Source organism: Chelonia mydas, chromosome 27 (genome assembly GCF_015237465.2).
Source record: "Chelonia mydas isolate rCheMyd1 chromosome 27, rCheMyd1.pri.v2, whole genome shotgun sequence".
In the NCBI taxonomy this organism is placed as follows: Eukaryota; Metazoa; Chordata; order Testudines; family Cheloniidae; genus Chelonia; species Chelonia mydas.
This window is the reverse complement of record NC_057860.1, coordinates 9,487,982-9,510,545: the sequence shown is the minus strand read 5'-3', so window position 1 is coordinate 9,510,545 and position 22,564 is coordinate 9,487,982. Positions and strand designations below refer to the sequence as shown.

The 22,564-nt window shown below is 39.1% G+C and overlaps 1 protein-coding gene across 3 annotated transcripts in view; it reads right to left on the bottom strand.

Annotated features, from left to right (window-relative positions):
* Nucleotides 1-363: 363 nt before the first annotated feature.
* The window catches only part of ZNF652 (zinc finger protein 652), a 52,189-nt gene continuing 29,988 nt past the window's right edge, over nucleotides 364-22,564 (bottom strand). For 2 of the 3 annotated variants that reach the window (XM_037886664.2, XM_037886663.2), the window contains 5 exons: nucleotides 12,176-13,325; nucleotides 5,290-5,437; nucleotides 4,888-5,003; nucleotides 3,711-3,855; nucleotides 364-3,249 (listed from right to left, as the gene is read on the bottom strand). In XM_037886664.2, the coding sequence (XP_037742592.1) occupies nucleotides 2,735-3,249; nucleotides 3,711-3,855; nucleotides 4,888-5,003; nucleotides 5,290-5,437; nucleotides 12,176-13,084 (1,833 nt within the window). In that variant the 5' untranslated portion in view covers nucleotides 13,085-13,325 and the 3' untranslated portion in view covers nucleotides 364-2,734. Of the gene's footprint in view, nucleotides 3,250-3,710; nucleotides 3,856-4,887; nucleotides 5,004-5,289; nucleotides 5,438-12,175; nucleotides 13,326-17,592; nucleotides 17,673-22,564 lie in introns of those variants that run through there. The other variant, XM_037886665.2, reaches the window with a different exon arrangement.

Genomic DNA, 22,564 nt, shown 5'->3' with positions numbered 1-22,564 from the left:
AGGGCATATGCCATGTTAAGAATATGCCAGTAGCCATGGCAAATCTCTCCTTTGAATTTTCACCTACCCTCTGTTACTGCAGTTTGTAGTTTTATGGTACAATATTGCAGCACTTTTAGACAAGCATGTCAGATTCCATTTTAAGTTTGTCCCCAGATGCTTACAGAGAATTTGTCTCCACATCATTTTGTACCATGACATTCTATTAAACATGTGACTATTAAGTTAATTTTTCCTAGCCCAATTTCACTTTCTTCTGCAGAATGGTAGAAGTTCCTATATCTCAGCGGCAAAATCAGCTGAAATCCAAGATGTACAATTACTGTGTACCATAGAAGAGAAAAACGGTCTCAGATTCTCGAATTTTGAATAGCAGCCTAATACTGTAAATTTATTGAGAAGAAAATCATTTTTAAAAACCGGATTACAATTCATTTACCAAGATTTTGTTTTAGCATTTAAAAACCATTTAATAACAGGCCTGACCACAAAATCGTGGCACAACAGAAACGTAGGGTGTAAATGTGACATGGAATGCATAGAACTTTCCTGGGCGGACATGCCACCGTAAATACAACAGTCATAATCATGAGTGGCTTTATCACCTAGAAGATAAAGGGTGTATATAAATATTGTAGAGAAACATTTAAAAAACCCGCATTCTTTTATTTTTCAGAAATGGGGGGTACGTTCAGTTCAGTCAAAAATGAGTATGTTGGCCCAAAAGGGCCTAATTCCTGTTCCTAAAATTTCCTATGAAAAAAGAAAGCATTAACGATTAGATGGCAGAAAGTTTGTAAAATATCAACTAAGGAGCTAATTCCCAAAAGACGGAAAATGTGGTGTTTCAAAAAAATAGTGAACAGCATTAAACTTGAAGAAATAATGCTAGGAAGAATTCCCACCATTTCTGCTACTTTGAAGGTATCGATCAGCCACAAAAGCCCAGTCCATTAACTAAAATGGCAGTCTGTCTATTGGGGTCTTTGGAGATGGAGTTTGGGTGGGATTCATTTTACAAAGCAGCACAAAATAGTAGGAAACATTTTTGAAACTTACAGTACAATGGCCTTGGGCCTCTGTGTCTTCATTGAAGGTGGCAACAATTACCTAGATTGCATAATGCTGCTATATTCAATGTCATTTAAACAAAAATACAAACCTGAAAAACCACCACTCACTGATTAAAACAGATACATTTGGCCTTCCAAGCCCACCACCTCTGCACCAAACTTGTCATTTGCCACTCACTCAGTGCCTCACAAGATTATGAAACAGTGACTTGTCTAAATTCAAAGGTTTCTAACCTACAACTGTCAAACTCCGATTTGCCCAAAAAAGGGGACTATGAACCCCTCAGCATCATCCCATATTGTCTGAATGTGTCACGTTTATGGGACAGAGCTCCATACTGTGGATACATACTGCATTTTCTCAGCAATGTGTCTACTTAAACACCATTTTCCCATTCAAATTTCTCCTCTTCTCATTCTTACAATCAACCAAACACCACATTTGTGAATCTAACTTAATTCCCCTCTCCTAAATCCAGGAATTTAAAAATAGCAATCTGAATGAGCAGCATTTGATATGATCCCAAAATTAAAATCATATCATAAACAAACATTAAAACCAGGCCTTCCTATACCAAAGAAGATATGCTTGGCTGACTTGAGATAGTTTATTTCCCTCTCCTAAGTCAGATATCTCACTCACCTGTGACTTCGTAACTCATGAGCTGTTGAGTCTCTTCACCCAACGGGTGTGTCCCTTTCTAACCCATTCCACACTTCCATCTAACTGAACTAAGTGAAACTTGTAGAGCAGGAGTATGGTAACTCAATGTCTTTGTTCAATAAGCCTAAGAGACACTGTGGAAGGGGAAAGGTAAGGTTTAAAAACTACTAAATAAATTACATAAAAGTTCTGAAATCAACACCACTTCTGAGGCAGCCTTGCCAGAGACCTCTTGGGTCCCTCTCTTCTCTGAAGCACCTTTTGAGTTGTATGGATGTAAGAATAACTTTAACTATAGAAGCTATTTGCATCTTTTTAGAATCACGTTTTGATGATTATAAAATTTTATCTATTATACAACATAGGTCCAGCTACACTGAAAAAATTACACCGCTTATTGAAATACATTTCATTTTAGAAACAGACTACTAAATAGGTCTATACAAAAAACTCTAAAATAATTTCTGTAGTAAAATAAAGAGTGCGTTAGGAGAGCTACACAAACAAATTTTTTTGTCTTTCTCTATAATGCTTGATATACTGTGATACGTGGCTGGCTCACTCTGTAGCCGGCACGAAAAGCTGAAAAGAATTCATTACGATACACAGTGATACAATTAATGCTCTGTATTAATCTCACAGCCTTTCCGATTAGTACAAAGGAAACCAGGCCCATCCCCTCTTTGAGGAGAAGTCCAGGATATAAAAGCAAGCATACCTCATCAGCTGATATGAAATTATAAAATTCCACAAGTCTCAGTATTTGAAATTTATAAAAGTCATCAGTAGAACGCAAGCAAATTGGGTTTCAGTCCCTTTGGTTCCCCTGGTTCAAATGATCACTGCTGATCCAATAGAATTTTCTTGTTCGTTAACTGATTCATGGGAGTACCAGGAGAGATTGAAAGATCTTCACGAGCTCTCCCTCTGCAATTTCCAGGAGGGCACGTTTCCATGTGCATAAAACAGGAAAAACAGCTGGCAGGAGGCAAAGGTGTTAGTGGTGTTGTGCTGAAATGTTTTTTTCTGCCAGGTGTCGCAGAAAGTTGTCCTCACTCTGGCCTCTATGATTTAAAGGCTCACTCTTAAAAAGGGCTGGAGGTGGGGGTAAATGAGGGACTGGGGGGACTGGGAGATGGTGTGGATGGTGTGGGTGAGGGTGGAGATGAAGGTGTGAATATGGATGTGGGATGGGACGTGGCGGGAGCGTGTTCACTGGGTTCAGGTTAATGGGTGGAGTTGGGGAGGTGGGTGTGTTTGCTACAGAAAGGACTGCGGAAGCAGGAGAAGTTGTGGTAAGTGGGATCTGAACAGCAGGTGGCACATTAACGGGGCTTGTGACTCGGAAGCACTTCTCCTTGTGCGCCTTGAGCATATTGGAGAAGCGAAATCGCTGGCCACACACATCACATGGGTAAGGCTTCTCCCCTGTGTGAGTTCTGCGGTGTCTCTTCATGTTTGGGCGGCTGGTGAAGCTTTTGCCACAGATTTCACAGATAAAAGGCTTCTCTCCTATAAGACAAACACAGCAGCCAGTTAGGCTGAAAGCTTCTGCTAACAATTTACTTCAGCTACAAGTGGTCAATGAGTTGTATATTCCACAGACTGCACTCTTCCCTACTTACGGCCAAAATAAAATCACAGCCGACACTGCTTTCCCAAAAAAGCCCTCAATCTTTGTGAGCTCCTCTCCCAGCTTCATAGTATGGTGCATGAGGAAACCTCTAAAAAGGCTAGGTAACGGGCTTCTTCAAACCACAGTAACATGAAGAGAAACATGCACAACCATGCATTTTTGCAGTTGAAATACAGTATACAGTGCAGTGGGAGACGAGGTCAGGTGTCACTAAGTTACTGGATGGATCTGGGTTGAATCTGGCTTTAGGCATAAGTTTGGTGGGACCGATACACATGGAAGACTTGGCATGTTTATTCCCTGGAGGTGTGTGCATTTTTCTTAGATATGTTCTTACCAGTGTGTGTTTTCATGTGCTCATCGAAGTACTGTTTCATGTTGAAGTCTTTGCCACACCACTGGCACATGAACTGTTTGTGCCCAATGTGGATGCTCATGTGGGAACGCAGCTGGTACTTGTACTGAAACCTTTCATCACAGTTCTGCAACAGACACAGACCTTGACTTTCAGGCATCTCAGGTAAGAAAGCAATGAAGTTGCAGAAGGGTGTTCTACTGTTGCATATATAGAAATCCAGAAGACCACCCCAAAGCAGTACATGCACCAAGAAAACATACAGTGCAGAGATGATTTTACAACAGTAGGGCATCTAGTTAAAAATGCATATATGAAACACACACACTACTGATACCCACAGTTTTTTTTTTTTTTTTTTTTTTGGGGGGGGTGTCCATTATTAGGAGCATTATCTTGTGTACCCAGGAGGTACAGCCTTAAAGAGATTTATGAAAAATCAGGGCTTAGAAACTGCTCATCGGATACCTAATGGCCACAAGTAATATGAAAAATGACTCTCCATTTTACTAACAGTTTGTCTCATTAGAAAGCTCAGTGTATTCCTTGCACTGCTGAAGAAGGAAAACAATGGACTCTTCCAACAGCACTTTCTCTGGATTCTGTTGAGTCCTATTGTAGTTTGGCATGTAGATGCCTGGTAAGTTTAGAACTACGCCTACCCCTCCAAAGCTAGGACAGAAAGGGATGTTTTGTTTCTTCATCCTCTCCAACACTGATGAAAGTGATGGCAAGCTTTGTTTTCCTCCATTTTTCCTGAAGGTGCTAGGAAGAGAGATCTGGATAATTGGTCTAAAGATTTTTTCCTACCCTCCTTCATTCCTGGTTTTGGAAAGAAAGGGAGAGCTTCTTACCCGCTTTACCCTCTCACCCCCTGAACCAATATCCCTTTTCTGCCCCCATAGTATTCCCAGTAAAGGAAAAAATGACACACCGTAATTGGCTACTTCCACTGCAGCATTGAACCAACCCAGATTTCTTGACAGTTTTGCTTTACTCCTATCTGCACTTATGCTCTGCTCTCCCCAGAGAGTATATTTTTTCCCAAAGCCTTAATACAACTGCACCTCGTTACATAGATAAGACATTTTCACATTTGTAGCTACTAGATGCATATGCCTCATACCCTGTCAACACATCATTAAAGTGGCTGCCTCACCTCACATCTGAAAGGTTTCTCTCCAGAATGCTGTAGGGAATGCACTTTGAGCGACATACTGCGTTTGAATGATTTTCCACAGGTTTCACATGTAAATGGCATATCCTTTGTATGTGCTGCAACATATATATTACATTATGAAAAAAGGTTACTAAAAATGCAACATAAACACACTACTTCACTCAAAATCTCTCATTCTGGACTCCTGAGGAGAAAGACTGGTACTACAGAGATGAATACTATCTGGTGTTCCCAGTACTACGGACATATATTTTTTGTTTCCCTCTAACAGATTAAGCTAAGGAAGTTAGGTTACCTGCATTGTAGGTTATCTATTAAAAACAGTTAAGACCAGGAAGACAACAAGCTATCAGGCTCAGCAAATAAGCAGCAAGAACTCACCAACCATGTGCTTCCGCACATGGGCCATTGTGTAGAACTTCTTTTCGCAGATCTCACAGGAGAACTTTTTCTCTGCATATCCATGAACAATCTTGATGTGTTCATGGAGAGACCAGAGCTTCTTGAATGATTTCTTACAGGAAACACACTGAATGAATGGGACAAACAAGGAAGCTTAATTCACAAAGAGTTTCAAAGCCACAAGTCACATATCAACTTGATCAAGGAAGAATGTCCCCAAAACAAGGAAGGTAGTAAGAATCCCAACATGTACTTCAGCCCATATTCACTGTTTTTAAGAATCTGGAAAATTTAGATACACTTACAAGGAGTACAGAACAAGGAAGAGTGGAATGAGGGAACAGAGGTTAACACACTTGCAGTTTGGTGCCATCTGCTGACGTCTCAAGAGCAGTGCAGCTACTATATTACAGTATCCTGTTTCCAAAACCCAGTGGGATCTATAGTGTCAGCTCATGTTAGGTTGGACTGTCCAGTCAGATTCTAGTATTGGAAGGAGAGGTTTAGAATGTCCATATCAGGGTCCTTGTTCAGCGCCAGAAAGCAAGAAAACTTGGAGGCTTTGCAAAACTCTTGGCATGGCTCTCTACTTTTCTTGGCAGCAGGACTACATAGGAAGAAACATCTTAATGCCAGAGCTCAAACTCCAGCAACAAGCCCAAAGGAGACAGCAATACATGGCCAGATTTCCCTGTTTCTGGAACTTTAGGGCCCTGAAAATTGTAAGGTCAGAAGGCACTATGCAACCACCTTAATACTGACCTGGTGCACTTCTGGACACTGCTATTCTAATCTTGATCCTTAATTGAGCAGGGACGGTCAACTGTGTGGTGGTTTTATGAGGTGGATAAGTAAGGCGTAAAGTCACACTGAAGTCATTTTCACTAACTACCTAATCCAGACAGCTGGATGCCAAACAGTCATGAGTTCTAACCCTGGCCTGTACAATGACACTGTGTGATCTTGGACAAATCACTTAACTTTTGTGTCTTACTTTCTCCCTCTGCAAAATGAGGATATAACCTGCAGGGGTGTTGAGGAACAGTTAAATTCTTTATTTCACTTTCAAGAAGGAAAGCACTATACAAGTATACTAAGCAAGAATTTAAACCCAGTTCTACAGAGGTGAAAGCCTAATACACTAACTCATGTAGACAAACTACTTCTAACCCAAGAACCTTGTTTGCCTTGCCTTCAAGACCATTTTATATTGGGAAATATGCAGTACATGACCTCTCAATTCAACCCCAAACCCCAACCCCAGCATTACCATGAAATCTCCAGACAGGATCAAGGACAAGCCGCTCATGTACACCCCCATTTTCAAAAGAACATTAATGATAAACATGTTTAAAAATCATTGTACAATTTTATACATTTCAGAATAACAGTTGTAAATGGAGCAATATATGAAGATACCAAACATTTTCTATCTTTGAAGGGAAAGGGAAGGAGTTCTCTAGAAATTTTAATCTTTCCTGGCTGTCATTCATGCTGCTCACATTATCCTGCTCATGCTCAAAGTGAGCTGGATGCAGTTTTCTAAGGAGACAGTCAGTGCCACTCCTGTCAACATGAGGTGTTCCTCCCCCTCATGGGCAAGTCATACTGCCTTCACAGTGCATCCAACCTTTGCTGGCCTGGGAGTTTGCATACCACACTGCCACCAGGAAGAGCCTTCTCCTTTCAAAGGACCTACTTGGAGATGTCAGGAACAAACTGCAGTCGATGGTGGAAAAACCCTGGAGAGTAAAGCAGTGCTAAAAAGTGATCATTTGATTTAACACAAAGTTCAGCCATTGGGATATGGAAATCTAGCATTTCCATGAGCAATCAACAGCAAGTAATCGGGATACACCAATTTAATGTCTGGATACAGCCTAACACAACAATAAAAACCTTTGTAAAGGCACTAATTTTGAAAAGGTACTTATCCAACAGAATACAAAGGCTCTTTTGGAATGGCTACAATCCATCATATAGAGCTATATTTAGGTTTACACATGACTGAACAGCCATTATCATCAGTCCAACTGGCACTTATGTAATCAAGCCACATGGGATTTGTTCTAGACAAGGCTCCATGTCTTACTTGGCATATTAGAACTATATTACGCAACTCTCCCCCCACCTCTTCACTGCCTTCCCAATCAAATTAATTTTTTAAAAAGCTGCTCCCAAATTTTCATTTTTAACATGCTGCAAGTTTTAGTACTGACAAGGTATAATTGCATAATAGATGTTTACAGGGAGAATCTGAAGAAGACAGTCAGGCACCCATGAAGTTTTGGGAGACAGTTTTTGGGTTCTGAGGCTTTTGATACGGGAGAGGGAATATATTCTCCTCTTTCCCTCTCCCTTTTGGGCAGAGGCAGAAGTGCCTAAGGTATTGCCTACATGAGAGATTTTTGCATTAGTGTAGCTACACCAATACAGCTAAACCATCGCAAACTCCCAACACAGATATTCTGCACTGGAATAAAGCAGGTCTTATAGGTGGGCTGACTTATCCTGGGTACAGTAGTGCAAAATGTCTTGCACCAACATAAGTCATGTCTGTTAGGAATTTGGCACTACAGTAGCTATACCAGTGGCTAAAAATCAGCATAAACAAGGCCTTATGTTTGCCTCACATTTAAAAAGTTATCTGTGTAACCAATAAGGGCGAGACTTTTAAATGAACGCTTAGATTCTGGAGCACAAGATGCAGCCATTTATGTGGCTGCATAATAGCACCTACTAGCCCCTGGGTCCTACAGTTTACATATTATATTATGATGAATATATTATATAAAGGCAAAGATAAAATTTTGCTGAATTTGAAATAGGTCTTGGATAAAATTTTCATAAGCACTTAAAGACTTAGGAGCTTAATTCTCATTTCATAAGTGACTCAGTCACTTAGGAGCCTAAATCTCACTGAAAGTCAACTCCTAAGTGCCTCAATCACTTTTGAATGTGTGACTTAAGCTTCTAGTCCATTTTTACTCAATATACTGCATACTAACAATGGTCAAAAGACTAACTTATTGTACCAGTGATGCCTTTCAAGTGTGGTAAGTGTCCTGACAAATACTTCTGTTCAATGTCCCCAGAAGTCCCTTATATACCATACGTTAACTACTTATAAAATCCCATTGACAGTTCTAAAAGATTATTTGCTGTGAGCTGAGTCACCTGAATGACTATATCATCCTGTAAATTTATACTTAAGTGATCTCTGCTACACTACAAGCTTTAGAAATGTTTCATTTAAGAAGTGCAAGGATTTCTTCAATTCATTGATAGGCATGAGGATGCAGCAGAATGTTTAATTTTTACATACACACACACACACACACACTCAACGACAATGATGTTTACATTTCTACTTAGATGACATAAGGGGCATTTATAGTGCATCCATAGTCTACTATGCACTAATTGATGCTACAGATACCTCAAATTAATTTTATACAAATATTTATTGGCTTTTTTCTTTCTGATCTATTACAGGTAAACCAATAGGTCTAACTTCTCCTAGACTATTGTCTACCTTGAGGAATTTTAGGAAAAAAATCCTACTGGTGCTGTCACTGGTTCAACTGCACCTGGTGTTAGCATCAGTAAAAGCCTTAGTGTAAACAAGGCTCCAGTGGGTTACAAAGCTTTTATTACCATGTCAGTTAAACTTCTTGAGAAGCAGGTTTATTTGACAGTGGTAAAAATACCAGAAGCTGCTGCTGACTTGTGTACATTAGGTCTTCAACTGATGTTAACACCAAATGTAACTGAATTCGTTGTAGCACTGCTGGATTATTATTTTTAAACACCAAAATGCCCAGGTATAAAATGGCTTTATACTAGGCCACTTCATTACATGGCTGTCTCCTGGATATTTGGTTATATACATTGGCTTGTCTAACAGATCGTGCCCAACTGTTTTACTGCAATTCTAGCTCCAGATTCTACTTTGTATCCATTCTCAAGCCTTGTCTGCTCTTAGAAATAGTTCTCACTAGGCCAGGAATGGCCACCAATCAGTGTAGCTGCATCAATCCTGACCCTTATTTGTAGACAAGGAGATACAGGTGGGTTTGCACCAACTGAGGTTTACCCATGTTTGTATTGGGGAAAATCCAGGCTTGCCTTGCCTATATTTAAGAGTCAGCACCAGTGTAGCTACACCACATGCCAGCCACCAATGGCTGAGTCAGGGGTACTCCTAAGCATAGATATGGTCTCAACTTGGCAGTGAAAACCATTCTGGAATTTGTGTGGTCCAAAGCCTAACCCATTGTAACCTCAATTTTTAAAGCCCAGTGTGGCCTAATGGACAGAACACTGGATTGGGTTCCAGGAAACCTGGGTTTTCCTTCTGGCTTTGACACTGGGCCGCTAAGTGACCTTGGGCAAGTCACTTCACCTCTCTCTGCCTCAGTTTCCTCATTTGTAAAATGGAAATAACAATGCTGATCTTTTTTGTAAAGTGCTTGAGATCTACTGAAGTACTCAATAAGAGCTAGGTAATAATAATAAATAATAATTTATCCTTCCTTTCATCTCCCTCTTATGAGCTGGAACATAAGGTAAAACAGTTCAGTCAGAAATGTCACTTGAAATGTACTTCTACAAAATTGGAAAGTCTGCATTTATTTAAAAATTGTTACTTTTTTCCTATATATATTCAGTGTTTTCTATTGTTGTTTACTAACACTGTAAACTGCATATCAGTACAGGTCCAGAAATGCAATTTAAAATAAAAGGGAAAGCTGTCCAGAGACTTCATAAGCAAATTCTAAGTAAGGTCAAAAATTACTGGCTGCTGTACCAAAAAGTTAAGATCCATTTTAGGTAAGAATCCAAGCTTCACGGCTAGGATTATTTTCAGAATACTGGAGCAGTCCAGTAACTTGTTCAGAAACGGGCAACAAAAATGATTAGGGGTATGGAATGGCTTCCGTATGAGGAGAGATTAATAAGACTGGGACTTTTTGGCTTGGAAAAGAGACTTCTAAGTGGGGATATGACAGAGATCTATAATATCATGACTGATGTGGAGAAAGTAAATAAGGAATTGTTATTTACTCCTTCTCATAATACAAGAACTAGGTGGTCTCTAAATGACAATAATAGGCAGCAGGTTTAAAACAAACAAAAGGAAGTATTTCTTCACACAATGCACAGTCAACTTGTGGAACTCTTTGCCAGAGGATGTTGTGAAGACCAAGACTTGAACAGGGTTCAAAAAAGAACTAGATAAATTCATGGAGGATAGGTCCATCAATGGCTATTAGCCAGGATGGGCAGGGATGATGTCCCTAGCTTCTGTTTGCCAGAAGCTGGGAATGAGCGACAGGGAATGGATCACTTGATAATTCATTCCCTATGGGGCACCTGGCATTGGCCACTGTCGGAAGACAAAAAGAAAAGGAGTACTTGTGGCACCTTAGAGACTAACAAATTTATTTGAGCATAAGCTTTCGTGAGCTACAGCTCACTTCACTGAAGCTCACGAAAGCTTATGCTCAAATAAATTTGTTAGTCTCTAAGGTGCCACAAGTACTCCTTTTCTTTTTGCGGATACAGACTTACATGGCTGCTACTCTGAAACCAAAGGTTTTAATGTTCTGGGCTGAAATGGGGCCTTCTGCTTGACTGTCGGAAGACAGGATACAGGGCTAGATGGACCTTTGGTCTGACCCAGTATGGCCGTTCTTATGTCACGTTTCAGTCAAATGTACGTATTCTTTTTAAAAAGTGCCCTCTTTTGGTGATACTCATTGGATGGGAATAATTTACTGCCCTTCTGCCTTTTAACATTTCAACTAAATTAAAATGGAATTCACAGGGCTTTACCATGGGGCAGTGGGCCTATTTCACCACTAGGATGCAGCACTGTGTTAAGTTTTCTTTAACAAAGCAAGACTAAATCACCAGATAAAACAACAATGCCCATGGTTATGAGATAACATATATGCCTAAGAGCAGAAAACAAGTCACAGATAAGTCAAAAGCTCAGAAATTGTATTCCATAATTTAAATTATTTAAATGATTCTTTCATGGCAAAGATTTCCACTGTTGTGTATATAACTAAAAGTGACAAACCTTCTGGTGAGATGCAGTCCAACAAAAATCTCCCTACTAACAGCAAATTCAAAGGCTAATCTATTATTTATTCAGATTTTGCAGCACTGCAGAAATGGGCAGGTTTATGATCAGGTTCACCTTTTGCATTATTAGAAGGATTTCCACATACCTATGTACATGTATACAAACACCAATGTCAAGAGAATTTGAATCATCTTAATGTGATCCAGAAAGCAAAGATGACAAATTAACACTTTTCACATCTTGAAGGTGTTACAATTTTTCTAGGTCACTTGTGGCAGCCAACATTCTACACATTGCTGATTCCCTGACACTTGTCACCATTTTGTTCTCCCCTCAAATTCTTACCTTTACACATTACGTCCCTGATTTTCAAGGGTGCCAAACATTCAAAACTTTGACTGAAGCTACTGGAAGCTGCAGGTGGGTCAGCACCTCTGAAAAATCAGGTCCTATTTTGCACAAAGTGGTGCACTGCAGACAAGTTTTCAACCCATTATTCTTGTATCTGGCATTTGTTAAAAAGTAGTCTGGCATCTTCCCACAGTGTAGATTAATCCTAGCAAGAACTCTGCTAAAACAGCACACAGGGCACCCTCTGGTCCCTACAAGTTATTTCCTTTGGCAGACACCAAGAAGTGCTGACAGGTAGAGGCAGATCTCGGTCAGGACCTTGTCTCCATAAAAAAAATTCCCTCTCTGAGGTGTCCACTAGCCGTATCCAGGGCACAACAGAAAGGTGTGGAAATCTGGCAAGCAGGTGAACTAACCTACCTGAATGTTTTTTTCACAGTCTGTTTGCTGGTGAAGGGACAGCTCACTTTCTAGAACAAATTTCTTCCCACACTTGTCGCAGATCTGCATACGCCTGTGAGTGACGTTCATGTGCTTCTCCAGGTACCAGCGTGTGTTAAACACCCTGGGGCACTTTTCACAGGTCAAAGTCTCCTTTTCTTCACACTTTGATTTCTGCACAGGTGCCTTGGGCTCCTTTGCAGCTTTCTTCTTACGCTTGGGGGGCTCCACACTCTTTCTACGGCCCCTTGTAGTTCTGGGTGAAGGAGAAGTTGTGGCTGCTGCAGCAGATGCAGCTCTCCTTGTTCTCCTTTGGGTAACACTAACTTTTTCCACTCTTTTCTCTTTTTTCTTCTGCCTCTCATTTTCCTCATCATCATTACTGTCTTCAGTGGCCTCTTCCCCACTGTCACCCTCCTCTTCCTCACTGCTGGTCTTAAGAACAGCAGTCTCTTTGGACTGGGAGGGGACACCCTTTTCCCCTTTTGATACATTTAATGTTTGGTTGTTAAGGTTTACCTCCACTATAATCTGCTCCCTTTTGTAAGTCACTTCATCTTCCTCCTCTTCTTCCTCCTCAGAGTTGTCAGAGTTCTCTCTATCTTCTTTCACAGCCCGGACCTCTCCCACTGATCTGTTCTCCCTGAAATATGGCTGCTCCTCTCTTTCATGGAGATGTGGTTTACTCATTTTGCTGTCCACCAACACAGAGTAAGGGCTTCCTGACTCTCTTTTGTACACTTTGGTGGACAGATCAAGTTCCTGACTGGAAGCATGATAAAATGTGGGTGGCACTTGACCACGACGGCTTTCCTCTTGCGCCATCCCTGCTACATGCACAGCACTGTTTTCAACCAGCTGTTGGTCAGAATTGGCTGTTTGACTCATTGGGGGGGGGCCCTGATTCACTGAGCACCTTTGATCCCAGAAAAATCAAATAAGCTGCTGTGAAATATGATGGGCTTTCAAGATGATGCCTGTTCCATCAAGACAGAATGACTAAAATACGACTCTCTCCTGGTGTTTAGCACTGAAGTGTGGATCACAGAATTCTGGTATTATGGCAAGAGCAGAGCTGTAGTAAATATTCTTCTGAAGAAAGCGACCAACCAATCTCCAAACATCTTATCTACAAAGAAGAACAGAGAAAATTAAGTCAGTTTCTTAAAAATAATTGAAGAAATGTATCCCCCAAGCTCCTTGTTTTCTTTCCAGGTGTACAATTTAGGCAGAGCCCAGCAAGATCTACCATACCAATTGTTAATTATTCATTATGCTTAGCGGTCTATTCTTCAAATTGCCAAACAAAAAAATCTTATTTCCACTGATTACTGGCAACGGTGCAGATCTCAACAGACCCTCTGGGAGAGATAAGAGATTATCAAACTGTAAAATATGAAAATGGACCATACTACTAGGTCCACAGCTTATAATGGATAATGTGGGATAAAGGCCAGGTGCAAAGAAAAAAAAGGGTGCCCACCATCTTTTTTTTTTTTTTTAATTAAACTTATGTCTAAAAGCATCCTGAATGATATCCTTCCTAAAAATCCCTCCCCCTCCCAAATTTTGTTTTTTTTAAATCTTTTACATTACAAATTGAAGTCTGCTCTACCCTGTTTTCTGATGATCTGTGGAAAGATGGAGAACTGATAGTATGGCATATCTCTGGTTATTAAACCTCATTACTTGAGAAAGAAGTGATTTTCATTCCAATATAGTTTTGTTAAAGATTCAGCACACAATTAAGGGCTGAGAAGTCTTGCAATACTCATCTGAGACTATTCCCAAACAAAGTTTCCTGTAAACCTGAGAATAGCAGACTTAATATTCCTGATATATCAAAGATAAATACGAAGTATTTTTGATGGGGAGGAGGGCAGATAATCTTTTCAAATCTTCTCTATATATCATAAAGAAGCAAAAAAGAGGCACAGACCCTCTTTCTCCTTTTCACAGGTCACTTTTAAGTTAGTCAACAAACTCACTGTAGTTCCCAGTAGCACCAAGGACACAATTTCACTGTGCTGCAAAAAAAGTTACATCAGAACAAGAAAAACTCAGATCAAAAAGGCCATGAAAAATTCTGTACATGTGCCAGCCTGGATGAGATGGGTAACCAGACAGGAAAGTTCTGTAGAACAACTGAGAAAGCATCTCTAAACTGTCTCCTCCCTGTTCTACCCTCCAGGTTGTAGTAGCATGCAAACTGGAACTAATTATGTGCCAAAGGACATTTTATTAATGTACATGTGCATGAAGAGTCTCAGTGAAACATTTTCATCTTGCAGCAGTAAATTAGAGTGGAAGATATTGTGTGTCCAGTTGTTTGTGTTTCCACCTCACAGATTGTTCATACAATCTCTATTTGATTTAAGGGACCTATTCTCTTCTATCTCAGCTTGTGCCCTGTCCCACGGTTACTCACTCCCCAATCTAGTAGCCAAACAATAACACTTTCTATCCATCTAAATTTCACCTGCAGTTATCAAAGTTGGAGTTTGACCAGTACACCAGGGTTAAAGCTCCTACTTCCTCCTGCAAAAAATACCACGTGATCTCTACCACTAGTAATCAGAACCTCAAGATTTTTTTCCCATTCAGGAAATGACATTTCAAGCAGTGCAATATTAGAAAGACAAACCAAGAATCTGGATTGAATGGATGAGATAGAGGGGTATATCTGAGCCATCAGCATTAATGTGGGATAGTCAAAAAGTCATGCCTGCAGACAACAGTACCTAGAGAGGGTGCAGAAGGAGGGAACCAAGGATAGAGGCCTGGGGGAAGCACATAGGAAGGAGAAGAGAGGATGACAGATCACCAAACAAGAGAGTTTGAAACAGCAATCAGAGAGCTAGGAGAACCAGAAAAGCCAACCACTAAACTGTTGGGGTTAAGAAGGAACTTCCTCTATGGGAATATTATTACATAACTGTCCACCTCTAAAGTTTGTTCCACCAATTCAGAGTTGAGGCACCTTTGATTTAACAACACTGTGTAGTGAGACTTATGCTGCTATTCCTATGCAATACTCATACCATCAACAGAGTAAAGCACCTTTGGGTACAATTCAGCACCATTCACATGCACTAAATTGACTTCAATAAGAAAAAACTACACATGACTTAAGTAGGAAGAATAGTATATTACAGCTGTACATTACACACTTCTTTCCACTTAGCACTGTGAGTTACTAATAAAAACATTCTCCAAACCACAAATATGACAACTTCATTCCAGACACAGCTGAATGCAATTTATATAAAGAAGGAAGTATATGTTGCATTTCTCTATTCGACAACCTTAAAAAGAGTTCAATTAAGGTGTTTGAAAAAGGACGACTTCAGTAATAGTTTTTATGGTAAACAAATTCATTAAATCAGTGGTGCTTCTCCTAGGGTACCAATTACCAACGATCTGCAGAATAAAAAACAAGCATTCTACAGATAGTGTAGGGAGATGAGAGACTGCAAAGCAATAGGGACCCAAAGAGGTACTTACAAAGTGGTCTGCACAACAAAGTGTGAATTCCACCATTATGTCTCTCCCCCAACAGAATTTTAAAAATTAGTCATAAAACCTAGCAAACAGTGTTTATGCCATATAGAAAACTATACCTAGTTATTTCGTAAGCTCATTGAACAGATCTAAGTTACATGGCTAACACTAGAAGTGTGTATAATCACTGATAGTGTAACACCTGAAATAGCTTAACATGCTGCTGTGAACAAGAAAAAAAATAAAATCACCTTTTCATTGAATTTTTGTCTTCATATTTATTAGAATTGTTTCACCTCTGCTCATTTTAGGAACATTCTATAAAATAAAACCACTCTACATGAATGTATTACCACTTCAAAAGCAAAAGGACACATTCTGAACATATCAAAAGCTGTTTGGTCTTAAACCACTGCACTTTGCAGAAACAGTAACCTAGTTTCACTTTGAATATAATATTTGCAATCCTCAAGGGACCCACAACTTTCGAACAAAATTTCATTAACTGCCACAGAGATGGTAAAGAGAGGGACACTTAATACATTCTCAATGCATTGCATCAGAAGATTAAAAAGTTTGAAATAAAATAGTGCTGAAGTATAACTTTTACTAGCAATTTCTGACACAATATACAAATCTTAATTCTGAAAATACAAAAAAGACAAGAGACAAAAAAATCTATTTTTCTTAATGAATTCTTAATGAGCGAGAGTCTGTCTCATATCTTGATGAATTGTTCAGACTCTGAAAGAATGCTTTTCCTATCAGATGGGAGAAACACAGGCTCTCTTTAAAGGAAGTACATCCGAATTCAAACTCAGAAGTAGTTTTATTATGAATATAAAATGAATAGTTATGAGGCACCTGCAGGAAATTCGTATTCAGAGACTACACTGGAAAAACCTAAAAAGTGAGGTTACAAGAGTTAAAGGCATAAAGCCCAGAAGCAAAAAGTGCACCAAATCTTGACTTGCAGACAAATGTGTAGGTGGAGGAAGCATCTATGTGGGAGCAGCATTTCACACAATGCCTTTGCTACTTCTAATGAAAAACCACATTTCTTCATGTTATCTGCCAGCTAAAAATAGAAAAATCTACCCAGCAATGAACTCAAACAATTATTTGTTCTAACTTTGATTCAATATCAGCTGTTTTAAATCAAGACCAGTCTGAGTCGGATGTACAGAGTGCTACTGACTATAGATTTTAAATTACATCTCCTCAGAGTGGTGTGGTTAATAGTGACCAGACAGAGTGAGAAAACCTGGCTTTTATTCTTAACTCTGCCACTGACTCACCAGGTGACCCTACCTCTGTGCCAAATTTCCCTATCTGTAAAATGGAGATAATGCTTATCCCATTTGTAACACATTTTGTGATCTACAGATGAAAATTATTCCTGCTTAGCATGGTTCTCCATGCACCACATAGTTGTGTAGCTACCAACATACACTGTGAACAACTAGGTGCCTACTACACAAGTGCGCTGAATTACTTCTCGTGGCTCCCATGGAAGACAGGAAGATGACGCATTTTACGTCACTCCACAACCACTTACAGCACTGCGGGAAGCTCTCCAGGGCAGGAGTGACATTGACCTAATTCTTACCAGTTGTGCTGCTATCCATAGGGTTCCCAATATCAGCAGTGATTAACTGCCAAAGATATTGGTGGGCTTTCACTTTGCTGTAGCTTTGCAAACCTACAAGCATTTATATAGAGTCATTGCAGTGGTCTCTGCAGACATAGAAAGACAGCACTGCACTGGGTTTATACTTAGTTATCACTTGGAAGATTATTTTTGCAACCATGAAGGCTAGAAACTTACTTTTTTAAAATGAAAGTTTAGATTGTATACAATTGGTGGCATTTGCTTGGGAAAGCTCTGTACTCACCATAAGGAAGAGTGAAGTTTTCAAGTCCTATTCTCTACACTCCTTGCAGCTCTCCAACTTCCATCACACAGATTTGAGGACTGATTCAAAGAAAGAGAGAGAGAGAGAGAGAGAGAGAAAAAGAAAGAAAGACTGCAGTAGCCGACTCTCAGGCTATGTCTATACTGCAGAGCCTATGCCAACATAGCCCCCTAGCGTAGACACAATATATGCAATAGAAAGAGGAGTTCTGTGGTATAGGACCAGCACCTCTGCAAATGGCATTAGCTATGCCGACAGAAACTCTCTTCTGTTGGCATAGTTGTGTCTCACTGAGAGTTTTGTCAGCACAGATATCACAAGCAGATATTTTTTCATACCTCTTACTGACACAGCTATGATGGTACAAGTTTTAAGTGTAGACTAGGCCTTAGTCTTTAAGCTCAGTACTTACTTTGATTCAGAAACTATTCATTAAAATGTCTTACACTGGCAAACAGTATTCCAGAGTTGGAAGTAGAATAAACTAAATTTGTCTATTTTAAACCTCATTTGTGTTGGACTTCACTTCCACCAATGTGGCATAAGTGCGCCCAACTTTAATAATAAAAGGTCACAAAAACCCAGGCCAAAACTGATTTTACAGAAAAGCGCATATTAACAGTACACAAACATTAGGAATTAGTTTTACATACAGGCCCACAGAACAAATAAAACTTACAAAACTGCTTCCTTGTTATGGAATCTAAATTTTGCTTACAATGCAGAATAAAAAGCCCTGGTTGATGCAAGCAGCCTACTTTAAAGGGATACATGCAGATTACAGATGTGATCCATTAAATAAGAGACCTACTAAAAATTTCACCGCTAGCATGATAATGTAAAAATAGATTTTAATTTTTTATTTTTAACCTTTCCCCACTCTCCCCCTATAAGAAATTTTTGGTGCAGACAGACTGAAAGATAGGCTTTTCCTTACTGCTTCAATAAAAAAAAAAAAAAAAAAAACACCAGAGAAAGAGCAACAAGTTTTGAAATGGATATGGTCAAGTTATATCTTGTCACGTTAACAAGTTCCACTCTGACTTTTAAGCAAGTAGCCTCTCCTAACAGCATTTTGCCATTTGAGAATCTCTTATCCACACAATGAGAATTCACAATCCACACCAGTAGAAAGTATAATTCAAAAGACTTATTACCTTTTCCTCATTCCACTATTAAGCAATCCCACTTTACCTGTGCTTTAGAAATCTGAAGCAGTTAAGAATTGTGAATGTCTTTTAGTTGTAATATGCAGTGTTGTAACCCTGTGGGTCTCATGATATTAGAAAGACAAGGTGGGTGAGGTAATATCTTTTATTTGACCAACTTCTGCTAGTGAGAAAGACAAGCTTTTGAGCTTCCACAGAGCTCTTCTTCAGGTCTGGGAAACTCAGGCCATGTCTACACTTCCACTTATGTTGGCAAAACTTATGTCGCTCAAGGGTGTGAAAGAACGCACTCCTGAGTGACATAAGTTGTGCTAGCATAAGCACTCTTGTGCACAGCACTATGTCTGCGCTGATTTAGGTGTTTTTTTTATGTGGATAGGAGAGCTCTCTCCCATCGACACAGCGCGGCTACACAAGTGGTCCAGCTGTGCTGCTGTAAGCCTACTAGTGTAGACATGGCCTTACTCAGTGTCTCACAGCTTAATACAGGACGGAATAGATTGTTTAGCATTAGTACTTAACTCATACTTCAAGGGACTATTCAAGGTAAAGTGGCCAGTTAACTCTTTTTAATTATATTGGCAATCAGCAGGTGCACTAGGTCCCAGGTTATAAATATACAGCATACACCATGATTGGGGCAGAAGTGTGTGTTTTGGCTAAAGAAACCAAATGAAAACTCTTATAAAAAGTGGCATGTTATATATTTAATGTCTTTTTTTTTAAAAAATATGCCTCATCCAAAACACCTCAACATGTTAAAGGACTAAGTCAATCTGCTGGTATTTGAAATTGTAGAACCAGGGAGTCTAAATATTCCAAATTTGATTTTTAGAACACTGAACTATCACACTCTGCAGTTGTCCTTAATTAAAGAAGCTAAAAGACTTCCAGAGACTTAGCACACAAGACCATTAGGTGAATTTAACATTTGCATTATGACATTTACAACAGCAAATGTGAAGATTCAGGTCTCCAGCCACCTCTCTAATGGTTCCATATTATTTCTTTTAGACAATACTTAAAAACACTCAGACACCTATTTAACCAATTTGGCAAGCAACATATTCGCTATGTGGAGTTGGCCATTTGCCTGCAAATATTTAATATTCCCATGGAAAAGTGGAGCAGACTGGACATCTCCAATTTCAGAAAAAGATACCTTGCATCAGTGTCCTACAACTGGAGTGTAAAAACAAGACTGGCAAACCTGGAGGCCTTCTCCATTAATTAAGTCAGGATCTTATACTGTACCTACAGGTCAGAATTGGGGGACAACGTCTTACAGATCTGTAACTAAAGGGAATCTCCAAATCTATGGATCTGGAATTTTTTGCAAGCACTAAATTCACATGGAAGAAAGTTGAAGAGGATGTTCTGGCAGGATTCTTTAAAATATTATAATCCCATAGTCTTTGCTGTATGATGTAGACAAAATTTTCTTTGCTTTTGGGGTTATTTTTAGATAACCCAATAATACACCTAGATAGTTTTTCTATGTCTGTAGCCCAATTACCTTGAAATATGTTCTAGCCCAGAGATTCTCAGACTGAGGCTCGCAAACCACAAGTGGCTCTTTAATATGTCTCCTTCAGCTCCTTGCAGCACAATATGAAAACACTGTGATTTAATTATTAACCAATCAGAATGCTTTTACTACCAATTGTAGAATACTTGGTCAGTCATTTTGCTATAAGAATTTTATATTATATTTATATAAACAGTAAATGAAACAATTAATTCACTCTACATGGCTCTTTTGGGTAATGTTGATCGCTAATTTGGCTCCTGAATCACTGAGCTCTGAGTGTCACCATAGTTCATTCTAAACCATAAAGTCTAGGTGCACATGTAGAATCAGACTACTATTTAAACAACTAGTGTACGTCTCTACTAATCCAAATTCCTGGAAAACAGACAAAGTCAGCAATGAAACTGCAATTTCCCAATGGCATTTTGATTATAATTTCAGCACTGGCTAAGAAGTCTCAAAAATTAAAAAAAAAAAAAGTCCACTAGACTGTAAATTAAATTAGCTTCTTGAGTTGCCTTCAGGAAGCAAAGAATGGAAGATGCTTGAGAAAAAAATGCAATTACCCTTAACCACTATAAATTTGTGCTTAGAGACTTATGCTTTTAAAGCAGTACCAAACCTGAGTCCATTTAGTACCAATTGCAGAGTCAACTGATTTTAACCAATCATAACAAACAATTGTGCTGGTTATAGTGGGAGAGGCTGTTACAGCAAAGTTGCAGAACTCTATTCTGCCTGCTTTTTCAGGCACTCAAAATTTTCTGAAACTCACTTTTTGGGATAGTGTCCCAGGTTCATTCCCTACCCCAGGGTGATTAATTATACTATTTATTATTATTTTAGCAAAGAAGCATTAGCTGGTTTTGAGAATGAGTGAAAAAAAATATTTCCCACATGCTCTTGCAATTTTTTTCCCAAACAACTCTACAGCTGAGAGAGTTACAGTCAGGACAGAGAAAACTGAGCCAGTGCAAATTGTGTTACATCAGTCTAAACTGTGTATATTCTAGGTGTCCGTACTGGTGTAGCTGCACCACTGGCTGAAATCCCAGTACAGACCAGGTCTTTGCCTATTCTATTTAGATTATAAGGTCTTTGGGGAGGGACTCTTACTTTTTTTTGTGGGTAGTGCCTAGCACAATGGGGCCATGATTTCAGGTTGGGGCATATAGGTGCTAACATAATACAAATAACGTTTTCCACATAAATCAGTGGAAGTATGGCACATCAATAACTGGAAACAAAAGGTGTATGTTTCCAACACAGACCGCTAAATATCCTATAAAATGTGCAGGGATTGAGGAATGACCCTTTCCTCATGAATCTCTTAAGATAAAAGCTGCACACCTAAAAATTTGCAGATAATGGATTCTCCTCTGCAAACTCCTTAATGTTCAGAGCAGAGAGCAAACTCTTAGTAGGACCCTGCAAGGTGGACAGGATAGGATGTTCTAATGGTGTCATACTTCCACTATAAAATTCATTTTCTCTCTCTTTCCTTCTAAAATCCATGGAGTTCCATCAAATATTATATTGACAATCTTAAGGTTACCCTGATGTGCACACACGTCAGAAAATTACAGTTATGGCTGCACATGCAACCTTTAATCTGATCCTTATCCCTCTGTAAACTCTTTGGGGAAGGAACTGTCTTTTTGTTTTGTGTTTGTACAGCTCCTAGCACAACAGGCCCTAGTCCCTGACTACGGCTCCTACGGGCGACAATAATATACATTAATGATATTAATTATATGAACATGTACAGTTTCTATTACTGTGTATAACTATATTGAACATGAGAATTGATTAAATTGATTTCTATGACATGCACACAGTAAACTTTCTTACACAACATGTGATTACAACAAAGCACTAGTGAAATACACTAGTATATACAAGCCAGTTTTTCACTAAACTATTGCTCTAATTGCCTCATCTCCAAAATGGCACCTAAAGACTGATGGTTGGAAAGAAAAGGTATAGTAAATGGCTGCTGATTAAATTATTAAAACATATACATTAAAGATAGAAAACATTTTAGAAGTCTAAAAATACTAGATCATTTTGGCAAATAAAACAGTGTAAAGATACCAAAACTAAAAAATACAAGATACTGCCTTATCTAAAGTTTTACAATTTTATTTGATATAGTGTATTTGGGAAATAGCATAGGATCATAACTAAAGACTATCAGAATGCATCCACACAAGAAGGCAGAGGTACAGTTGCACATGTAACCTCAACTTTG